Source organism: Syngnathus leptorhynchus, chromosome 8 (genome assembly GCF_054491065.1).
Source record: "Syngnathus leptorhynchus isolate UIUO chromosome 8, UIUO_Slep, whole genome shotgun sequence".
Classification (NCBI taxonomy): domain Eukaryota; kingdom Metazoa; phylum Chordata; class Actinopteri; order Syngnathiformes; family Syngnathidae; genus Syngnathus; species Syngnathus leptorhynchus.
Window position 1 is genome coordinate 5,424,058 of NC_141202.1, and position 22,712 is coordinate 5,446,769.

Here is a 22,712-nt window from a genome sequence, read left to right on the forward strand (position 1 = left end):
GTAATTGCGATGTTGACAAATGTTCTGTTCAAGTCAACAACCCTTTGGCTTGTTTTCATTTTGTTGTTGTTGTTATGAGAAGTATATTAATATAGCTTGTCTTGTTGTACACTCACGTATTTGATTTGCAGGCTAGGCACTGACAAATTGTGCGATAATATAATCGCAATAAATATATGCAATTAACATGGAAACATGTTGGTCATCAGCTTTTTTTTTCATGATTGAAAAAAAAAAATGACAGTATTGGTTGAGGATTATTATTTAATTTATAAAAGTTAGTTAATTAAATGAAGTATTTGCTTTCAAGCACACCAAAATGAAGAGAAAAATTGACGAGGCAGAAACATTACTATGACAATGTAAATTACATAACAAAAGGTACGGCACAAGTTTGTACTTACCAGCATAGTGGGATATTCCAGAAATATCTGAAACACAAAAGGATTAAAAAAAAAAAACAATGACTTTTTGGAACGTGTCGAATAATAAAAACATCTCAATTGGATGGCAGAGTATTACTGATTTCAAATCCCCCATTCATATGAAGAGCGCTTATGATCGACTCAAGATAAGAGCTTTAAATATTCCCAGCTTCTGCATACTTACTGCAAAAAAAAGGACCGAGCGCCAATAATGACTACTTCCCAAGATATTGTTGTCAAGGTTACGTAAGAACAGCTTTGTGGGGGAGTCTTACAACTTCAGGCATAAATAGCATCAAGTTGAATTCACTACGCAGCACCAAATAGCTTTAGTCGTGAGGGCATTACATGTTTCAGGCAAATCCATCCCAGTAGTTGCAGAGAAAACAGCATTACAATTAGTTCATGTTACCATGGCAACTATTGCTGACAGTTTTTGATTTATATTCCTGATTATATGATGGCTTCATATTTCAAAATGTGAATAGTCCAGCTTCATTACTTCGCCCAACTAGGGCTAAATCCTACCCAAGCTGACTCCTATTGGTTGCTAGCCAACTGTAGGGCATATATAGACAAACAACCATTCACACTTGCATCCACAGAAGGACAATTTAGTATTTTCAATCAACCTAGCACGCATGTTTTTGGAATTGGAGTGCGGAGACCCGAGCAGAGTTACTCATCCATTTCACAGAGCACCTATTTCCACGTGTGACATCGCTCCTACCCACAAAGTAGATGTCACGTGGTATCGGTGTGTAGTATCGAGACACTTTTACAACTACACAATACCAGTACTTTTTTTTTTTTCTCTAAAAAGAAATTCTATGCGGACAAACTGTCTCGCTCTTGTGCAGTACTTGTGTAAAAACTGAGCAAAGTGTAAGCGTAAGTAACTTTGCCTGACATGAATGTATGTAATGTACATTTTGCTTGACACAAACACAAAAAGCAGTGCTTGCTTTTTCAGGACAGAGCTATATCTGAAGATGAGTCAGCTCTACTGTTATGTCTCAGGTAGCATTTCAAGTAGCGACAGAAAAACTGTAAAATTCCACATGATTTCATCTTTAAGTTAAAATCTGGAACGACAGTCTGACTGAAAACAGACTCCATACTCAAGGTAAACAATCAAAACAACGTCAAAGGTGGGGAAAACTTCTCCTCGGCAGCAGGATTGGTAATCGCAAGGCAGATATTTCATTCCTTCCCATCCATGCATTTGTCAAAGCAACCCACCAGCTTTATCAAAGAAAAACAAAAGCGGCCTGACAGCATATCAAAGGCGTTCGTGTCCATGTTTGCGCTGCACATTCAGCCTGTGCGCGAGGTTTCCACATGCAACTGCTTGCATGGTGACGAGCAACGCAAATTCCTTTCCAGCCCTCAGACCTTCACTACCTGGCTTCCAAGCAAGCACCCACACACTGGCTCAAAAAGCCTCTGGATCCATCTTGCCACCTACATACCTCTGCTGGAGCAGCCTAGAAAATCCCAGAAGTGCATGTTGGTAGCCTTTAGGCAGAAGAGTACACCTCTGCTCGTTGTTTGCATGCATTCCCCTTTTCCTCCCCACTCCACTTCCTGGTTGGTCGGCATGTCGTCAAATAGGAGAGGAAGAGCTACCCCCCCCCCCCCCCCCGATTGTTTCCAATTCACACACCTTCAAAGATCATAACAGTTCCCTCCCTCCAGTTGATTTGTTTCTCTTTCCACGGTGCACCGCTGCCATCCGCCTTGCTTCCAATTTCATCCACAAGCCCCTCTCCCTCATCTTTATGTCCCCCCTGTCAGAAGCCAGGCAGGTGTGACCATCGATCCAACTTTGTCAGCGTTACTTCCTTCACGACTGCCTCTTTGGATTAGTACCCGAAATGTGAAAAGTGACACTGTAGGACATGTGGAGATAAGTCCAAAACTAGCAGAGGGATCATTTTGTCTTTCTAGACATTGTGAGGTAAATTACAGTATGAATAAGAATGACAAGCAGCCTCTTTGTAGAAAAGGTGATGACAAATACGAGACAGTAGCCAGTATCGGTAGCAATAACCAGACAGTGTCTGACCAATGGAACTGTTTAAAACGATAGCTAGGGCAATTGCCTGATGATTCATCCAGTAACAATAAAAGCTGACACATCCAGGAATAGGTGTAAGTGAGTCAGGAATGCCAACAATAACCTTGTATTTGCAGACCAACATATGATCTTAATGAAGATCTGCTGACTATTATTATTATTCAACCTTTGGGGTTTCTTCCAGGGTCATCATCTGATGAGGAGCATATGCAGAGAGGTGTGACAGGGGCATGCATAGGACAATCGGACAAATGACACGTCTACAATCATCTTCACCCTTGGAGCAGTTTAAACTGGTCATTTTTGACAATGGAGGAAGATAAAAAACCAGGAGACTAGTCGGACTCAATAGTGATTGTCAGCCAGCGACCCAAGAACCTTAAGATGGTTAAGTAAGACCTTTTAGTCTGCAAGAAATCCATGGTTGCAACAATCCATCATAACGGGATGGGCTATCTTGCACATGTTTCAGAATGATCGTTGTGCACGACATAAATCATTCTCAGGGTTCATCTTTGCACCCAAGTTACCAGAGAAGCCCAGAGGGGTGTTTTCGGCCACTGCACCACTCACTAGTATCTGCAACGAATACAAATGACTGCATCGTGTCAGAAATGACCACACCATCTGATTGCATCGTGCGTATTATTTCTACAAAAATCTCCATAGCAGTCGACAATAATGCAAGCCCCGTGCAGCATCCAGCCCATTGTCTGACTGTTAGCCCTTTAATGCTAAGCTAGTTCGGCTAAAGGTGGGTTCTTCCCAACCATTCTGTTCCCAAGACTGATCAATACTCACCCGATCCCGGGGCCAGTCTGCACCAACTTCTAGTCACCGGCCAGCTTTTTCAATCAGGAAGCAAGGCTTTAACATATTAGTACCGGTGGTGTTAAATCCGACTTTTGCAGGCTGAGTCTGTCCGCTCCTCTCCTTGTCTGAGTGAGTCCACTACAACAGCGCCGTGCCCGGCTGTCGGTGTCACTGACGCTCAGTTAGCAACCGTGCGGTGCCGTGCGGTGCCGTGCCGCTCTGCTGCATCTGGAGCACCGAGATTTCCCAACATGGCTGCAGCTGTCACGGGGACTATGGGCCCAAAGATTCACACCCCCCAGGTACCCCGACACAATCACAGATATATTCAAATTGAATGCATGCATCATGCATAATGCTGATCTCATCTACCAAATCAAGGAAGGATGTCAAGAGGAGAAAACATGCACCAGTGTTCTACACAGTGCTGCTGATGATTTATTGTTATTTTGAATTAAATCGATTATATTATGGTTAGAATAATGGTTAGTAGACAGTAGACAAAAAAAAAAGCAATGAACTCAATGTAAAAGTCTTCATGGTCAATTCATTTGTCCACGTCCCTTCTGAGTGCTCCATCAACCAAATTCAATCATTCAATAAGTGAAACAACCAAAGAACCAGTAAAATAATGTGCTTCTAAAGATGATAGAGTTACAAGCCCTTACGCATGCAACAGAGGATGTCTCATGTTTAAATAAGAGATTCCTCCATATCCATTATTCATCTGAGCGTCATAATGCAGTTTCTTCGTGATCTGGAGCCTTCACACAAACAGATATATTCAACGCTGACATCTCGTGCTTTGGATTTGTATCATCCATTTTCATCAACCCACATGCCTTGACACTGAATGCATTCATACTGCATCATAAGATTCTTTCTGCACGTACTGTACAGTCACTACATTCATTCATTCATGCAGAAAGCACGTTGAGAAGGAAAGTGACACTGATTGCATGATATGCAATGTGCTATGCGTTTCTGCACATACAAAAAGTGAGGATATCCTCACACACATACTTTCAGTCCTGAATTATTTGAAGTTGAAAGGAATCAAAATTGAAACGCTATGCGTGTCTTCACAGTCCAAGAATGGAAACAAACCATTTATATTAAATATATCATTTTAAACTATTTTTATTTAATGCAGAGCATCTGTGAAAGGGCAAGGTTTATGATAAACCCATAAGCCGTATTAAAAACAGCTACGACGCTGAGCCAGATGGATGTCGCCGCTTTCCATGAACTATGTAGTAGATCAATGCGGAGAGCGCCATCTAGTGACCAAAAGGAAGAGACACTCCAACCATTGTATTATTTTATTTTCTACATACAGTAACGATATATTATATTACATGATACCTTTATATTCACAATCTATAGTTAAAACAAGTACTTAAAACACACTCACCACTAAACTCAAACAATAGAATAATCAAAAAACTCAATACGTATATAAAAAAAGTTGTTGCATTTTCCAATTTTTTATTACTTGCTATTTATTTTACAGTCTGCATAATTGATCTTTTATACACATTTCTATGAACCACTTTTGACTATCAGTGTTAAGATGTGTGTCACTTCAACACCTTAGTCCTACAAACTGATTTGAGTTCTTTTTTTCAGTAATGAATAAAGTAATGAGGAAAATTATTAATAATCAAATCAATAATACATGGAAATTATTATTGATAGTATGTGCAATCAGTAGCAATGGTAAGAAAAGGAGAATTACATTTTTTTAGGTACTTAAAGGATGAATGGAGAAGCTGCTCGGGATGAACATGAAAAGGAGACTTAAAAAAAAAAAAGCATACTGATGTCATATTTAGCTATGACCTTGACCTTTAAGTGTAGTTGCAGAGATAATCAATAACAAGATGCAAGAGCAAGCTGAGTCAAGTCAAGTCAAGTCAAGTGCATTGTGGGCTCTAGCATGCCACTTCATGAGTGGATTTGGAAATGATGCGATCCATGTTGTTGTTGGAGATGCTATCCATGGAAACATCAGTATGGGAGCGTCCTCGCTTCTCATGTGTACGGATCCGAGAGTTCTCCAGAGACGAGACGCTGGAACTCGAGGTTGTCCGTGAACGAAGTCTGGTCATACTGGCACTGGATACTATAGACCAGAAAGTTTGGTATTTCATTATTAATGATCAAATAAAAGTTAAGAAAATATAATTGTATCCATGTCAGGCCAATTTGATGTCACTTACAGTATCCAAGGCCTTGGATGAAGTATTTGAAGGCTTCAATCACTTTTGCTGGCTGTGATGAGACAAAACAATATGAATACATTTTCTTTTTGGGGAATTTCCACACCTGTCATTCAATGGACTGGCATACCTGAGCCACTTGAGGAAGTCCTCCGCAGTCCGCCATCTAGAAGGGCGAAGCAAAAGTAGCTTTGGTCAAATAAACAATTCATTCGCTTTGCTAGCGTACTCAAACATCAGTAAATTAATCTAGAATAGATATTTTACGGTTCGTGCTTACCTTGAGCAGCGTGGTCTTTGTTGGGTTAAGCTTAGAGTTGCAGTCAACCACAGCGTCCACAAATGGAGAGCTGTCTCCAACAACCAGTAATGTAGAGCACCTGGGATTAACACATAAATGGAGAGTTGGTTTACAGAATGTTCATTCGTGCCTGGATTTCACTATAACCGTGTTCAGCTCTGAACGGAGAAACGTCAAAGCTCTGACTTTCTGATTTCTATGATTGAGTGATTCCAATTAGCCTCTATTGTCTCCTTTTAAAAAAAAAAAATCATTGCATTACATTAGAGCAGGACCGGACTTGGTGACCCCTGCATTACTGACTTTAGTCATGACTTTGTATTCCAGATCAGAAGATGATTCTTACTTGAGGGTCCTGACTTTGGTATTTCCTCCAGGAACAGGCCTCTCCACCTCAAGAGCACTGCGGCTGTTGTAAGCACGAAAGAACTGGCCCACGTTGTGCTGGTTCATGGTCGCGCTAATGTGATGGCGGTATGTGGCAATCAGGTCATGATTGGAATGGATCTCTTCCTAAAAGTCAGTGTGGAAGGAAGAACGAGAGCGTTAATGAGGTAGAATACATCATTATCTACGGATGCTTTGGTTGTTATGGCAACTTACTTTTCCAAATAAGTGTGTGATAATTGTGTCAGGGAGAGCGTGAGTCCATTCAGTAAGCTGTAGCATAAAAGGAGAAAAAAAAAAAAACATGCTGTTTTATAGAATAACTATCAACCATTTTAAGATAAGCTAATACAGGAATCACATTGAGAGTGATGCTGACCTTGTTTGTGACAGTATCTATTAATCCTTCAGCATTAGGGTTGATGTTGATCAGAACCAATCCATCCACCAGATCAGGGTGATTTAGCTGCACACAAATAAAAGACATACATTTAATTCGCAGGTTTTATAGTTGTGTCTGATTCAGGCAAACCATCTGCCATCTTGTATTTTTCACCAGTATGATGTCGTGTTGATGAAGAAATTAAATACGTGAATACGGTTTCCAATGGTAAAAGATAATTATTTATTTTACACGTAGTTCTTCAGGTTTGTTGGAATATAAAATGTCTATTTTTTTTTTACAGGCATATTTTTATTTAGGGCAACAATATTGTCATAAATGAGAAATAATGTGGACTTACGGCAAAATTGGCCAAAATGCAGGCACCTGCTCCAACTCCAAGTCCAATCACACTGCGCAACCTGTGAATCATATTGAGAATCAAGACCGGATCTGTGGTATTATCTGGAGATTATCATGGTAAAACTTGAGGATTATCAGGTCTGTCTCACCCAAAGTGTTTGAGCACACTAACCAGGGCTTCAGACAGTTGGTCTATGGTCGGGTAGGAATCCCTTCAAGGTCAGACATGAATAGTCAATAGTGATATCATCGTACAGTTAAAGTATTGTTAGGAAAAAGACTGTGAACTCCAGAGAGTACCCACGTTGTTGGGAAAGTTTTGGCCGCTTCGTGTTGTCCTGGGGCTTCAACGTGACAAACAGGAAAATGTCTGAGGATTTCTTGCATGTCCTCATGCGCAAACAGAGTCTCAAAACAGGTCTTGTCTGTAGAAAATGTGGAAAGCAGTAGTTAAGTCATATGAAATGAATAAATTGATCAAATAGAGTGAATTACAAATGTGTAAACTATTTCTCACAGACAATTTAGAGATGGCAGATCCATTAATCAAGTAGTTATTTGATTTTCTCCCTCTTTGTTGGAAAAAGAGTGGTGCTACTATTGATTTCGGGTAGATAAGCAGCTCCAGTAATACGTACGGTTTAGTCCAACGTCATGATATGTCAGAATGACTGGGCGATTTGCCCTGGGCGTCCCCATCATGATGCAGTGGACATTCCCATACTGAGTCTCAACGTGCTCCTCCTAAAAAAAAAGAAAAAAAAGACCAAATAATTCACAAGTGGAATAAAATATATAACATATTTTTTTCTAGGTGGGAGAAACATAATTATTTTCCCTGCACGTTCATGCAAGACAATTCTGATATGATTTCTGTGTCATAATACTCACATTAATGTGAGGCTCAAAAACAGAGTCGGACTCATTCTCTTCCAGAACCATAACTCCTGTTGCACTCAAGGCCCAAGTACAGATCGACGGAAAAACTTGCAATAGGTGGCGAGCTGTCCTCTGAATGTGCCCGTGCAGGATATGTGACGGGCCATTTGCTTGAGCTGCTTTATATACGCTGCAGCACTGATCTGCTGCTAAAGCTTCAAGTCTAACCTGGTTCACATGTGGCCAAGTGGCCTTTGTTTTTAATCTCACTTTAGACTGTTCCAGACAGTCCCGATGAACCGGCCGGCACGGGATTTCCACTGAGAATTAACCATGCAGCAAAGACCACGTAAACATGACGTTGCCATTCGGTCTTTTGATACATGTGATGCTCGAGAGGAACTCCTACAATTGATGCATTGATTGCTTTATTGAACATAGAGGCGCGTAATAGAACTGAATTATAACTGGAAATATACAACATCAAACAAAAACAAAACAAAAAAAAAGCACATCAGTGCTTTCATCATTAAGCAGAGTTTGCATGTTCAAAAGGGAGAATACAATTTTGGATTGTGATAATGACATCTGCATCACTGATGATAGAATAAAAAAAGATCAATCGGATCAGGGTGTAATTATTTGAAGATTTGTTTTCATGGTTTGTGTGGATGATTTCTGTAAATAGCTGGCACAATAAAAAGATGTATGCGTCAGCCGCAACGCCTTCAGCCAAGCCGTGAGGTATCAGGTCAATATCTTAATCTCAAAGCGCCATCTGTTCACATAATTCTGCTTACTTGTCCTTGACACTTGACTGCAATCCACTGGACTGTTTATTACTTTGAATGATCTGTGTGTTTTATACACTTCAGATGCCAAAGAGGTTAATAATCACAAAAATATGTCAAATATTAAAATTATACAAAGATATTTACACACCTTACTTCCACTAAAGAAAATACAGTTGGTTTGTTTTTAGATTTAGCTTGTCCCACATTGTGGATCCAGACACATTAGCAGTTTATGTAGGTTAAAGTTTGATAAAAAGTTCATCAGGTTGGATTCTAGAAATTTTAGTGTCATTCTTTGATAAGATGAAAAACAACAGAACATTTGGGGGGGGGGGGGGGGGGAAACCAGGAGTACTTTTTACCAAATGCATTCATTTCTAGGAACTGCTGGTTGAACGGAAACAAGGCAGACTAGTTCCGTCTTTAAGATCTATTTACATTTGCAGAGCTGTGCAGGAACAGTTGGTAATCCTTTTAGTCATGGCTGAAAGTAGAGGGCAGCAGATGGTTGCATTCAGCTTGGCGTCAGTATGGAACCTGTTTTAGATCTTTGCAATCCTAATGAAACACTGACCTCCTGGCCTAATTCATTACTGAGCGCTGTCCCGCCTTTTTTTTTTCCTTCTAATTATCTCCCAACAGTGTCAGTGGGCTTTTTTACTCAAGTCAGCAATGATGCTGATTTACAAGTGGCATCATTCCTGAACTTACCTGTTCTACTGAGATTGGCATGGGCCTTGGCAGTATGGCTACTGAGTCATTAAAAAAAATGTTAATTAGAGGCAAACCACAAGAACGCAGTAACACAAAGACATATTAAAAAAATGGAAATCCACACAGGAGAAGCCACATATCCAAGATTCAAAGCCAGGACCGGTTAGAGGTGACTCTTGCTTACCTGTGGTGCGGTGTATTGGCTAAAATGTCATTGGTCAAAAGTTGAATGAAATTTGTTTGACATGTTCTGTCTGACGGAAGTAAAATCTTTCAGTTGAAGCATTTAATCATTCTAATAAAAGTACAGGTGATAGATAAAATATGCAGAACTGCTGTGTCATTTACCAGTAGATTCCACTAGATGGAGATTTGAGCTGGAGTTCTCTCGCATTGGATCAGATTAGTCTAAAACATTTAACAGAATTTCCCAATTCATGAGTTTTTTTTGTTTTTCTATGAAATTAGACTATTAAGACAAACGTATTTGGCCACAGAAAGTGGCGAAAATAGCGTATACATGCAGCTATAGGTACAATAGATTGGGTCGGGGCTGCAAAGCTCATCTATTACAACTCTGCCTTGAGTCTGACTTTGGAGTAAATGAAATTGCAATTTGTCTTGGAGTGATGCTAGTCTGGTTTCTGAATACTTTTGAAGTCCCATTGACCCCCACATTCAGCGAAGGGGTGAAGGCAATGTGTGTGCCCCATCTCCCCTCGAAGATGTATATTTTCCTTGAGGGATTGTTTTTATGCGTTTTAGATCAACAAGTTAGGGGATAGCAATTTTTTGTTTGAATCATTCAGTCCATTCATTCAAAAGGTCAAAGCACACTGTTGTTCAGCCTGAGAACAAGGTTCTTCCACACTAAACTCATTCAAGTGTGGTTTTATGGCCCATGGGGAACAGTGATACTCGAACAGATTTTTTTTTTCGTTTTTACTTTATTGAGTGATCAATGGGAGGAAACTTTTCCAAGTTGAACTACAAACTGTTTCAGAGAGAACATTGTCAACAGATCAGATAAAACTTTTCTCTCTCTCTCTCTCTCTCTCTCTCTCTCTCTCTCTCTCTCTCTCTCTCTCTCTCTCTCTCTCTCTCTCTCTCTCTCTCTCTCTCTCTCTCTCTCTCTCTCTCTCTCTCTCTCTCTCTCTCTCTCCTCTCTCTCTCTCTCTCTCTCTCTCTCTCTCTCTCTCTCTCTCTCTCTCTCTCTCTCCTCTCTCTCTCTCTCTCTGTTTGTCTCAACATGTATGTTCTTTGTCATGCTGACAATAGGCTGCCATGGAAAGTACTTAGCGTGCAGGTGAAGTCTCAATCTCTGACTCTCAGCTTTCAAAACATTCTAAATATAACACAGCAGCTGCTGCTTCTTGCTACATGCTTGACTGTGTGTGTGTGTTGTTTTTTTTGTTTTTGTTTCAGTGTGCGTGCGTATTGGATCATGCTATTTGTGTAGATGGGTGTACATGTATGTTGCCACGTTTTATGAGCAGTACACTAAGTGTGTGTGTGTGTGTGTGTGTGTGTGTGTGTGTGTGTGTGTGTGTGTGTGTGTGTGTGTGTGTGTGTGTGTGTGTGTGTGCACGTGCAAAAGCCCACCATTGCTTTCCATGATTCCTTTTATAGTAATAGTGCCAGTGAGGATGTGTGGTGGTGTTGTCAGCTTAAGGAAAGAACTAATTTGATTCACTTTACTGTACTTGGCTGCAGAAGTAGAGCCAAAGCTTTTGAAACCTGTACCAGAAAAAAAAAAAAACGTTTTACCACTTGCACAGGTTTAATATCTGTAACCTCATAAAATAAAACAGAATACACAGAGTTGCAAGATGCATGTGATATGATCCTGAGTTCTGCATAAATTGCTCTTAAAATATGATCTGATCTACATCTGAGAAAAATAAATATTTGAATGTGAAAATGTGTGAAAATTGGTCGTATCCCCTTCCTTTAATAGTCCTCACTGTAAGTTCAATATGGCACATCATGGTAAAAAAAACCTCTTAGATATGAATATTTTGTTAGGAAGTGTTGCAATACATTTTTTTTCCAGGGTATGAATGCTTGCTGTTTTTGCCATTGTCGCTTGCTTGTTTGTCTCTATGTGACTCATGATTGACTGGCCTCCAATCCACGGTGTACCCTGCCTCTTGCAAAATATTTCCTGGGACAGGTTCCAGTATACCCACATCCGTAATAAGAATAAACTATAAAAAAAAACAATGGCTGCTTTGTACTTAAAAGTTAAAGACAACTGAACTAAGACATGTGCGACGTCATATGATGATTTCCTTTATACAGGCTATCCTCATTGGACCTTTGGGTTTATTTTTTGTCCACTAGATACGACTCAGCACTAGGCAGGGAAACCCTGCAATAAATAATATTCACTGATAGTACTCATGTAACTCTTTGCATCTATCAAATTACATTGTCTCTTCAAACTACCGAGCGCCATGGCAAATCCTCTACTAAACATCACAGCCAGTCCAAATTAAAAATAGTATTTGCACATTGTCACACAAAATAAAATATACACATATCACTAAAAAGAAAACGTACATAAATATTTTAAAATACCAAATTTATTCAAACATCACAAGATTTATAGAAGTTACCAATGGCCTCTAAAATTACAAAAGGTTGTCCAAGTGGTGGCAATTAGCTTCCAGAAAATAATGTGTACAGTGAATTATAGACATACACTGGCAGAAACAGTGGTGCAACATTTCTTTTAATGACCGAGAGTAGCAAGCGAAGGCTTTGTCGGAAAACACACCTGTGAGTGGAATGCAGTGTGTGGTGAGTCATATTTCTTACATGGTCATTATAGTTCACATTCTATTCATGTGTCTTGAATTTTACATGTCACACACAAATTACAACTTCCACTTTTTCACATAAGTCAAGACAGTGATTTATTTAATAGTTGAAATGACATTTTACAGGGGGGGGGATGCACTCTTTACATGGTGAAAGGCGCCTTGTAAATAAAATGTATTATTATTATTATTAATATGATGATTATTATTATTATTATTATTATTATTATTATTATTATTATTATTTCTACCGCCTCACAGATGTAGATTTTTAGTATTTCGATTTTAGTAGTTTTAGTTAGCATTTACCAACTGTATGCTTTTTCATTCATAACGCTGCATAGTAACACATAGACATATATTAGACATATTTTGCACTATTGCAAGAGTGAAAAGACCTAAAAAATGGGGCCTCCGGAATCAAGTGGATGCAATGTTTTCAACATATTTCTTTTTAATATATACTTCATAGACAAACAGTGCCCAGTTAAAATACCTTTTGACATGTTGCGTTTAGTTCCCCTTTAATACCACTAGCAAATGAAATGGCCAATCTGTGTTCTAAATATGTAAATCTGACACTGGTGTCATGGCATGTGACCGATCAAACATGTTTTGTGACATTCGGCAGGTGAACAAAAGAGCAGCCGTGAAATCAAAACAACTCATCTTTGAAGATGTAATAAACAAGCCAGCCTAAACTGGCAGAGGTGGCAGACCAACAGGCTGGAGCAGTTTATGTGTCAAATGAAGCCCGTGGCCTTCATACATCAATGTGAGAGAGACCGACCGCACCCCGCACCCAAGTGTCCTTTGGGCTATTCGAAAATCACAAGACTACCAGCTGATGTTTGACCTACAGGATCTCAGCTCATATTTCCTGAGAACATTGCGACAACCACGTTTAAGCCAACTGCATTGCACTGTTTGCAGCATCAACACAGACGGCACTCTCACAGAGGATTGACAAAAGTGAGAAGGTCTTTTCTGACTTGTACAAACCATGTTGGTTGAGGTTTTTTGGGATTTCTGACTTGGGTGGTTAATCTGGGTGGTCTTAAAAATCCCCAATACCTGAGGGCAGGTGTGTCATTGAAGCTGCAGTCAAGATTGAGTGAACTGATTTGTTTAGAATTTAATGTTTGAGCCTGAAATATGTCAACCTTTGAATATGTCTTTGTGTTACATTTTCTTTCATCTGCCTTGCTTATCTTTTTCACAGTCGTGAGTAAACCGGAGCCAATCCCTTTTGACTTTGAAGTGGGGTAAGGTTTGGACTTTTCGCCGGTCAAGAGTCAAGTAATCATTCACGCTGACATTTACAGCTATTTCAACTTTTCTATTCAATGAGCCTCGAGTTAGATCACATTAGATAAATGATTTTCGGGATTCCCGATAAATGTCGGCTGGCAAAAACGATGAAACCTTTATATAATTCTTTACAATTTAAAATGCAACAAATTACCACCCATACAAGCGACATATAGTTATTTTTATCCAGAGGAGGCAGATTTTTTTTTCCAAAGCCGTTCATGTGCTAGATCAGTCACTTTAACCTCCACTCCAAGTGATTGATAGGAAAGTGAGGCCCCATCCTGGCCTGCTTTAAAAAGGCTGTGCCTGTGACAGTCTTGTGACTCTCTGGCTCGACATACTGTACATACTCGAACCAAGTAAGAAAAAAAAGACCCAACACATATGTGCTGTAGGTTTAGTAGTATGTATCTATTAGGATTTGCGCAGTCAGGATTTTGAAGCGATCCCCAAGAAAGAAAAAAAAAACATAGCTGATAAGCGATTATATATTGGAGAGTTTCCATTTACCTATTCAATCTGTGTAGTCTAGTATTTATTGATTTCTTGCCTCCTAGTACAGGTTAATGTAACTTAATCTATTAGAAGCGAGCTGGTCCTCGATGACACTTTGTAGCAATCTTCAAAGATGAATCTAATCATCATATCTGGTGAGTATCGTGTACTGCAGGTTTTTAACTGGTTTTGTCCAAGGGACCACCATTATAACCATGAAGCAACTCGGGGATCACAGTTTAGGCGGAATATTATCGAGTTCAGCACTGAAGGAGGATAGACATATACAGGCTATTTATTTGCATCTGTATATTTATTTTGGGAAGCTTAGCTACATTTGACATCATTTGGATGGATAAATGATTCACAAAATTAGCTGAAAAAGAAATCAAGTCTAAAGAATAAGTCCATGATGCAATACCGTCACAAACCACTAGAGGACCGAGGACCACCGGTTGACAATCCCTGTTGTATTGTACTATATTATGAGATAAATGTGGATTTTGAATTGATGCAGATGACAAAGTACGCGGTAAGGTTAAATACTACACTTTTATAGTATTGATGCTTTCTATAATTCTATCTTGAATGGAGCCGTGTCTAAGACACCCTGCTTTAGTACCTGGTTTTGACCTTTACGTCTCTGTTTACGATGAAAAAAAAATCTATCGTTCTCCAAGAATTACCCCCTCCACACACACACACACACACACCATGTGCAGCTACATTTTGCACATACCAGAAACTGCCACCGGTGTTATTGAGAAGTGGATTATGTCTAGTAAATGCCTGCTGAAGGCCCATGTACCAAAGTCACGGCCAGTATTAGTAGTTAACACAAATGACACAACAGCAATAACTCAAATGTCTTTGAAAAAGTTTTCAAAAAGTAAGTACTGTCGAGAAGAAGTTGTTCCGGGCTCCATGTATCTATGCACCTCTGCAAAAGCACGGCTTTACCAAAAAACAAACAAGCAAGACTTCTCTAGTGATAGGAAATGGTTAATTCCATGAAGCGCACTCAAAAGGTTTGACTTGTCTAACCTGTCTGGTAGCTTGACAGGATTACTATTTTTAGAAGAAGAAATAAGAAGGAGAAAACCCGAGAAGGCACAGCATGAGGGGGGGCATTTTATTTAATATTTTTTTTTTGCAGATGATTTACAATTGATCAAGAATTCTTAACCTTATCGCCAACAGTGTTATTTGAAGGAGGGGACCACGCTATAATTGTCACAAGTGCAAAACCAAGTACCTGCATGGAGGGGAGGGAAGAAAAGGGGGTAAAGTGGATGCAGAGGAGGCGGGGAGAGTGAGGCTCTTCTCCCTCTAAGAGCATTAACTGTCGAGTGTTCTGGCGGTGACAGGGGCTGTCAGGGTCAGATGGCTGCTCAGCCTGATTACACCGGCTCATCGGCGTAGATCCTCAGCGACTCTACTACATCGTGCCAAGACAACACGTTCGATTTCTGCGAGGCATTTTGTTTCTTTTTTTTTTCTCGCGTCATCCAGGAAGGAGCTACAGGTGGTTGCACAAGACCTTCCAAGACTACCTTCTCGGTGCAATTGTTTGGGAGGGAGGGAGAATCACGCGTGTTACGTCTCTATCGAGAGATGACACGGACCATCTAAAGCGGTAAGGAAGGAGAAATTGTCATGAGATCCGCTTTTTGTTGTTGTCACTTCAAGTGTCCTCCCGAGAAAAAGCGCTAAGTTTGCAGGTCGTTGCTATCTGGAAGCGAGTGCGTCACGCAAACGCTGCTATATGTGGATATAAAAAACGGACGGGACAGCTGTGCGTGTATTCGGTGTCAAAAAGGGGGTTACGAGCAGACGAGCTGCAGCCTCTGCAAGATAGCGTAACCGCGACAAGTCAGATTGTGCAGCTCAAGTCAGGTACGAGACGTGCAGAGCAGGCTTATACTATAAATCCAGTGGTGGCGTAAGTACTCGTACTACAAATACCCCAAATACTTTGGTAAATATAGAAGTAGTGAATGAAGTATTACTTGAGTATTTTTTATAACAATCTGTAATTTCTACTCCTTATTTTGTCAAAATAAACTGTTTGCATCCTCAGCAGTTTGATGATAGGAACTTTGGAAATTTATTAGAGATGAATTAAGTAAGTCTTGAGATTTTGGAGAATTCCAAGTTGGAAAATAAAGACAGAAGGGAGCGGCAGCTTGGAGGAACCAAAGAACAATGATCAACCACGGAATCAGAGGGAGAAGCAAGATATTCCATTGTATAAGAGAACTTTTTGATATTATCAGCATATAGAAGTTAAGTATTTCCCCCCCCCCCCCCCCCCCCGTAGATTTCCATATTTTATTAATCTTATTATACAAGATGGCACTTGCTTTCTCCTGGTTTATAATAAATTTGGATAAAAAAAAGTGTTTTGTGTATAATTGTAAAAATACATTTTGAATGTTTTATTTAGGTGTATTTTAAAGTCTGCACTCTATAAACACAAGGGTTGAATCAGTACTTATTTCCACCAGTATTTTTTTTTTTAGAACAAATATATGCACACAAAATATTTTCTCTTACTACGTTTCACAATGATCCTACCAATTGAGAAGAAATGGACTAGCTAGCGTTGACTCATGCTTTTCTGCCCTTTCTGCCCACACTTTGTTAACATTGTAAACTGACGGGCACTGTTAATGATAACAAATCATTCTAGTCAACATTAGTTCATTAGAAAAACACCATGGATTGTGAATATCCTGCTTCTTTGAATCTGTTGCACTATTATTGTTGAAGCTCCCTGGTTCCTTGCAGATTCGAAAGCTCTCAATCAATTAATTAACAAATCAACCAAATCGAGCGATCAATCAAAATCTGAACTGAGGTTGACGTTACATCTTACTATTTGTCTTTTTTTATGCGATGTTCTCTCCTAAGGTTGAACAATAAAGTGGTCGATTTTGACAAAACTTGAAAATACACATTCATTTTAAAATATAGTCAGCAAAGGTCATGATAAAAATAAATACTCAGTGACACACACCTAAAAAATCTACAGAAATACATTAACAATGTATTTGCACTCATTTACGCCCCACCTTTGCACACAAATTATGCATTAGCACCCCCCCCCCCCCCCCCCCCCCTCTCCAGCGTGACTATGGACAGGTGGAGCAAAATGCTGCGTCTCTCTTTTAGGTGTTAACTGGGTATCAATTGTATGGCATGTACAACACTGTTTCAAGACTGATCCAACTTGAAGTTACATGTGTCGTTCTGCAGGAAGTTTGGCCATCAATAATAAATCACTGTGCCACGCCACATTAGTGTTTTGTGAGAGCTCATTCTGTTTACTGAGGCAAAGTTCACTTAAATGGTCCCAAAATATTTTTATTTATGACAAAGAACATCTTTGTTCAACCAGCCACAGTATATGAGCGACATGTAGTGACAGGCCCAACACTTGAAAGAATGTGTTTCCATAAGATAGCAGAAGGTAAAGTTACATGCATAGCCATCATTTCATATTTTTGTGACATTTTTGTTTGGTACTCTGCCGTGAGATTTTCCTCTTTTAATGTATTTGCCTTGGCTCAATAAAGATTGGAAAACAGTGAGTTAGGCAACCCAGCATGGCTCTCTACGGTAATACAATGTTCCAACTTCTTTGGGTCTTGACCTATCTTATGACAGGAAAAAGAAGCAGCACAACTGTGGGCACACGCATTTGCTTGTTTCAGTTTCACCAACTCCGTCTAAAATAATATTAGTATTAGAAATCTACCATGGTTATATCACTTTCCGGACTTGTTTTTTTTTAGTTCACCGGGTCAATATGTAATACAAGCCATGGAAGTATCAGGAGTACAACTATTTTATCAAGATAAATGACAAAAGAGTTATTTATTTAGTCGGGCAGTCTCACAACAACCTATTCAACAGTGAGTTAGTGATTTGTGTCACGTTTTGTGTGATCAGTGCTCGGCAGTTTGTATTTAAAAATGTATCCAACGGTTATCAAATTAGGGAAACTTATTCTATTGAATAGGTTTATAATATGTTTTGTATCAGAAGTGTATATTGATCTCTCTTGGTAATTGTGATTGCACTGCTTCAAACTTAAAGCTGAACAGTAAACAACATCAAAACCTCTTCTTAGAAGTGTGCCATTGGAAACTATGAACACGATTATCTCTTTACTGATTACAAGAGGCACATTTTACATTATAGTTCAATTTATCTCTCTCTGAAAGTGGCTATCAAAACTGAACATTATTAATGAACATCTTCATTTGTTACTATTACTATGTGCTTCCTTTGACTAGTTCCTCATGTCCTGTGAGTGCAAAATACTATGATACAAAATAATCTGCAAACCATCACAGGATAATCACTAAATATAGATCGTCAACAACCTAGAATAGATGACACTGTTGTGGAACAGTCACCGTGTGAGTAATTTGCCATGTGACAGGGTGTTTGTGCATACGTGTGTGTGTGTGTGTGTGTGTGTTTGTGAGTGTGTGTGTGCGTTGCCAGAGGTGAAGAGGTGATCACAGATTACCCAGATTACCCTTTCGCCTTCCCTAGCTGTTTGTCTGAGTCTTTGCACACGTGACTCAGAGGAGAGTGTCACACTCAGTCACATTCCCACACTTTTATTTGATAATTAAGTATAAAAGGCATTTTCAATGATCTTGTGTTTCCCGTAGCTGTAGCCTTCAGTGGAAAAAAAAAATGTTTGTGAATTCTGCAGTTATGCTTTGCTTGTTTTTGTCTTCACAGAAACACTGGTTGATGGCGTTTGTGCGACAAAGTGGTGACTACTGCCACGCCCAACACATGTAGACCCAAACCAATGATGTATTTCTACCATGCCGTTTTGGGACCCTGAAATCTGAAGAAACAAATTGTGCCTGGCCAACGAGGTGTCTGATGGGTTAAAAAGCGGAGCCTCAAAATTGAAGTGGACAAGGACTGGAAGACCAGTTGCAGAGCATAAAGGACTAAAGAGAAGAACTGATATCAGTTCTGTGATAACATAACACAGAGCTGACACATTGTTGCCTCTCGGGCTACGTAAAACTGATGGGGTAAAAATATTTTCCTCCATTTGGAAACCTGCTTTCTTAAATTTCAATATTTACATTTACAACCAGCCATCTGACGCCATCCATTCATTGCAGCAGCTGTAGCGTGTGAAACTAAAGGTGAGAGTCTTTATCAATTTTCCGACCAGATCTTGAAATATACATAACCATGTATTGTTTTTTTTTTTTTTTAAGACTGTGCTGTCTTCTTGAATTCCACTCGAAAACGAACTAGTTGTTTCTCATTGCAACGTTCAATGTCACCCTTCTATCCATCAGCACTCTAACTAAAATAGTTGCTGTGAACACGTTAGGGCATGCGAGGCATCCTTGATTACAGAATTTAAAATTCCATTCCAAACTTTAAACACGCTTTTGTTATCTCAGTGTACCTTATTTGCATACAAGGTCATGATTACGACACTCCCTACAAGGAATCACCATATATGTGCTGCTTATCTGATCCATATTGAATGGAAAAAAGAAATTGTTTGGGATTGAAATATCTTTTGTGAAAGCAGTCCTGGAACTTTCTTTCCTGACACACTTCAATTTCTTCTTTTGTGCTTCTAAAATGAAGAAGTCTCCCTGGGACAATTGTGAGCCATCATGAACCGTCCAGCTCCTGTGGAACTGTGCCACAACCACATGCGATTTCTTATTACGCATAACCCAACGGACAGCACACTCGGCTCCTTTACAGAGGTAAGATTCTTTGTGTACAAACAGCAGTAAACTTTCAGCTGCATTGATTCAAATGTGGTAAAAGGTTGTAATTGTTCCCTCTTTTCCTCCCCCAAGAGTCAAATGATATATGATGGTCATCACATGGTTGAATTAAGCGAATCTAAAGGAGTTTTTTTTTTTTCAATGTACTTATATTGAGGAATTTAACCAGTAGAACTAAGTTGACCCGATCTGTTGTGTTCCAGGACCTGAAGCGATTTGGGGTCACAACAGTGGTTCGAGTCTGTGACATCACATATGACAAAACGCCACTGGAGAAAGATGGCATCACTGTCTTGGTGAGGACATATACACGAGTCAAAACATTTTATGTTTATTCTAAAATTGGACCCAAAGACCTTTCTATAGATTTACTTTCACACACAGGTCGAAGCACTACTTAGTTTGTGCCACATTGGTTTCATAAAATAATGCACTCGCCAAAATGTCCGATCACGACAATGATTTAGGTTTAGGGCTGGTCCCTGTTAGGCAAGCAAGACAAATGAATAAACATATTGTATGAGCTGTTATTTTTTGCATCGATGTAATTTACCTCCCTTCTCAAGGTTTCTCATTTTTTTTCCCTGGTAGGGTTTTTTTGAGTATTTCCTTGCCCTTTTGGGAGCTCAAGATCAGGGAATGCTTTGAGAATAATTGTCAATTGTTTGTTTATATGAAGCCCTTTGAGACTGCTTGTGATTTAGGACTATACAAATAAACTTGACTTGACTTGACTCCATGCCACAAGAGGGACTCTCGTGCAGTACCATGGATTATACTGGGAAATCTATAAAATCTGCAGTGAATTTGAATACCGGCGGGGTTAACAACAAGCGAACATTCTCCAATTGTGTCCAATGCCGAGAAAATATCAGTTTTGATGAGAAATACACGTGGTTGTTTTGTTCGCGTTATTTTAGTTATTTCCCGTGTTGCTCGCTAAGACCTTCAATCACACAACTTTCCATCTGTATACTTTCATATTTTGCAAGGCACACGGCCTAACACTCCATTTATCAGCCTTGAGAAGCGAGTACTAAATAGGATCAAGTCACTTCACACCCATACGTATGGTACATAGTGATTTCTTACTGCTTCTCGTTTAGGACTGGCCATTTGACGACGGTGCCCCGCCCCCAGGTGTACTAGTTGATGACTGGTTGAGTTTACTGAAGAAGAAATTTCATGAGGAACCTGGAAGCTGTGTGGCTGTTCACTGCGTGGCAGGTCTCGGAAGGTTCGTGACACATCAACGGAGGTTTCGAGACACATGATTATTTGCTATATCTCACTTTATGAGATGTTGGACCAAATTTCTTACACAAATATAAATATGGTTCTCACAAAAATGAGCTGTAAGCAGTCACCTTTCTTAGACGTTGACGAAGAATGATCATTTGTCATCTGGTAGCCCTAAACTTTGTTCCTGTCTATATATGTCCTCACAGGGCTCCTGTGCTGGTTGCACTGGCTTTGATAGAGAGTGGAATGAAGTATGAAGACGCTATTCAACTGATCCGACAGTTAGTATACGCCCTTATTTTGAATAAACTAAATATGTTCAGTCTAATTAGATGCACGTAATACTGTGATGGGAGCACGAGAACTTGTTTACAACCTCAAATCTGCAGTCGGAATATTTAAGTAGTCGATATGTAACAAAATTACTTGCTCCACCTGTCCCATCTCTACATTTTCTGTGTCAAAGGAAGCGTCGTGGAGCCATCAACAGTAAACAACTAACTTACCTGGAGAAGTACCGATCCAGGCAACGACTCCGCTTTAATGAGTCTCACACCCCCAAGAACAAGAAGTGTTGTATTATGTGAACGCGCACAAATACAATGGTAGTCACACATTTGGACAAAAGATTGCTTTATTCTTTATAGGGCTTCCCTAGCTTTTCTTACCCTCCTTTCATTACAATCTACTGGTTTCCCTGTTTGTAATAACGATGGGTCTTTAAAAGGAGTTTTACACTTTGAATGTTTGCTTCAGTAGCTCGACCAGTGATGAGGGAATGGAAAAAGTGGACAAGTCTGATTGTTGAGGCTTGGGGAAGTTGCTTAGTAACAGATAAGACAGTTCATTGTAGAAAGGCGGGTTAATCTTGCAGCATGTGACCCCAAATACATTGGGACAGTTAGGTTGTAGTTGGGTATTTTTTTTTGTACAGCTATTACATATAATTTATTGACATCTAAATTTTGATTCTTGGATGCCCTAAAGTTGTCTAATTTGAAACAATTCAAAGGAAAAAAAAAAGCAAAGGGCTCATCTTGTCAGAGATACGTATATTTCGCATGAAAATGTTGATGCTTTAAGCATGTTGGTACTCATAAAGCCTTCTCTTTGGTTTTCATAGCCAATGTTTGTGTGTTTACATTTCAGAGTGCAATTTGTTATCCATTCAACGAATTTGTGTTAGAGAAAGTTTTGAAGTAAACATTATGGCAACAATAACCACACTTGTCCCACTTGTTAATGAGAACGTTTTTAAAATAAATAAAATAATAATACTGTTATTGCATTTCAATTATTATATAATATTTTTTAATAATTATGTTGAACCACAATTAAGCAGTAATGCTTTTGATTGGTAAATTTTCTTTGAATTTTCTATTATTACTATTATTATTTCATTAACAGAGGGGTGCCAAGAACTTTGTTCGTGTGTAAATGATCAAAATGCCTGAAGGGTGTGGACTATATGTAAATATAAAAAATATATGTTGAGTCAACGTCTCGTGTCATTTTTTTCTTCCACAGGGCTTAAATTATAAACGGCTTCTGTTGGAAAAATGTCTATAGAATTTAGGACCTATAGCAGGAGTAGTTAAAACATTTCAAATTGAGCCTTGCATTAATTTATAGTTTAGAGTAGAATGAACGGATAGATATGTATTCATATAATAAAAGATTTTTA

The 22,712-nt window shown here is 39.2% G+C and overlaps 2 protein-coding genes across 3 annotated transcripts; one reads left to right on the forward strand and one right to left on the reverse strand.

Moving 5' to 3' along the window:
- Window positions 1-4,729: 4,729 nt before the first annotated feature.
- LOC147052134 (protein NDRG1-like) lies at window positions 4,730-7,989 on the reverse strand. 2 transcript variants are annotated; one of them, XM_085917480.1, is made up of 12 exons: window positions 7,865-7,989; window positions 7,612-7,717; window positions 7,278-7,398; window positions 7,123-7,185; window positions 6,972-7,032; window positions 6,608-6,694; window positions 6,445-6,501; window positions 6,188-6,354; window positions 5,821-5,920; window positions 5,671-5,706; window positions 5,541-5,592; window positions 4,730-5,443 (listed from the first exon to the last, which is right to left on the reverse strand). In XM_085917480.1, the coding sequence occupies exons 1-12, from the start codon at window positions 7,913-7,915 to the stop codon at window positions 5,253-5,255; spliced, it is 1,092 nt and encodes a 363-aa protein (XP_085773606.1). In that variant the 5' UTR covers window positions 7,916-7,989; the 3' UTR covers window positions 4,730-5,252. The 2 variants fall into 2 exon arrangements, with proteins under 2 accessions (XP_085773606.1, XP_085773604.1); XM_085917478.1 differs by having other exon boundaries at window positions 6,445-6,514; window positions 6,561-6,694.
- A 7,302-nt stretch (window positions 7,990-15,291) lies between these two features.
- LOC147052135 (protein tyrosine phosphatase type IVA 3-like) lies at window positions 15,292-22,522 on the forward strand. The gene is made up of 7 exons (XM_085919042.1): window positions 15,292-15,627; window positions 18,753-19,177; window positions 19,638-19,762; window positions 19,990-20,082; window positions 20,893-21,023; window positions 21,235-21,309; window positions 21,495-22,522. Exons 3-7 carry the CDS (start codon window positions 19,667-19,669, stop codon window positions 21,613-21,615), a joined length of 516 nt encoding a protein of 171 aa, XP_085775168.1. The 5' UTR covers window positions 15,292-15,627; window positions 18,753-19,177; window positions 19,638-19,666; the 3' UTR covers window positions 21,616-22,522.
- Window positions 22,523-22,712: the final 190 nt, after the last annotated feature.

Coding starts and splice junctions, on each gene's coding strand:
- LOC147052135 (XM_085919042.1), top strand. CDS start 19,667: ATGAACCGTCCAGCTCCTGTGGAACTGTGCCACAACCACATGCGATTT. Junction 19,763..19,989: donor CACTCGGCTCCTTTACAGAG/GTAAGATTCTTT, acceptor GTTGTGTTCCAG/GACCTGAAGCGATTTGGGGT. Junction 21,310..21,494: donor GCTATTCAACTGATCCGACA/GTTAGTATACGC, acceptor TCTGTGTCAAAG/GAAGCGTCGTGGAGCCATCA.
- LOC147052134 (XM_085917478.1), bottom strand. CDS start 7,915: ATGGTTCTGGAAGAGAATGAGTCCGACTCTGTTTTTGAGCCTCACATT. Junction 7,033..7,122: donor AGTGTGCTCAAACACTTTGG/GTGAGACAGACC, acceptor TATGATTCACAG/GTTGCGCAGTGTGATTGGAC. Junction 5,707..5,820: donor CAAAGACCACGCTGCTCAAG/GTAAGCACGAAC, acceptor TCGCCCTTCTAG/ATGGCGGACTGCGGAGGACT.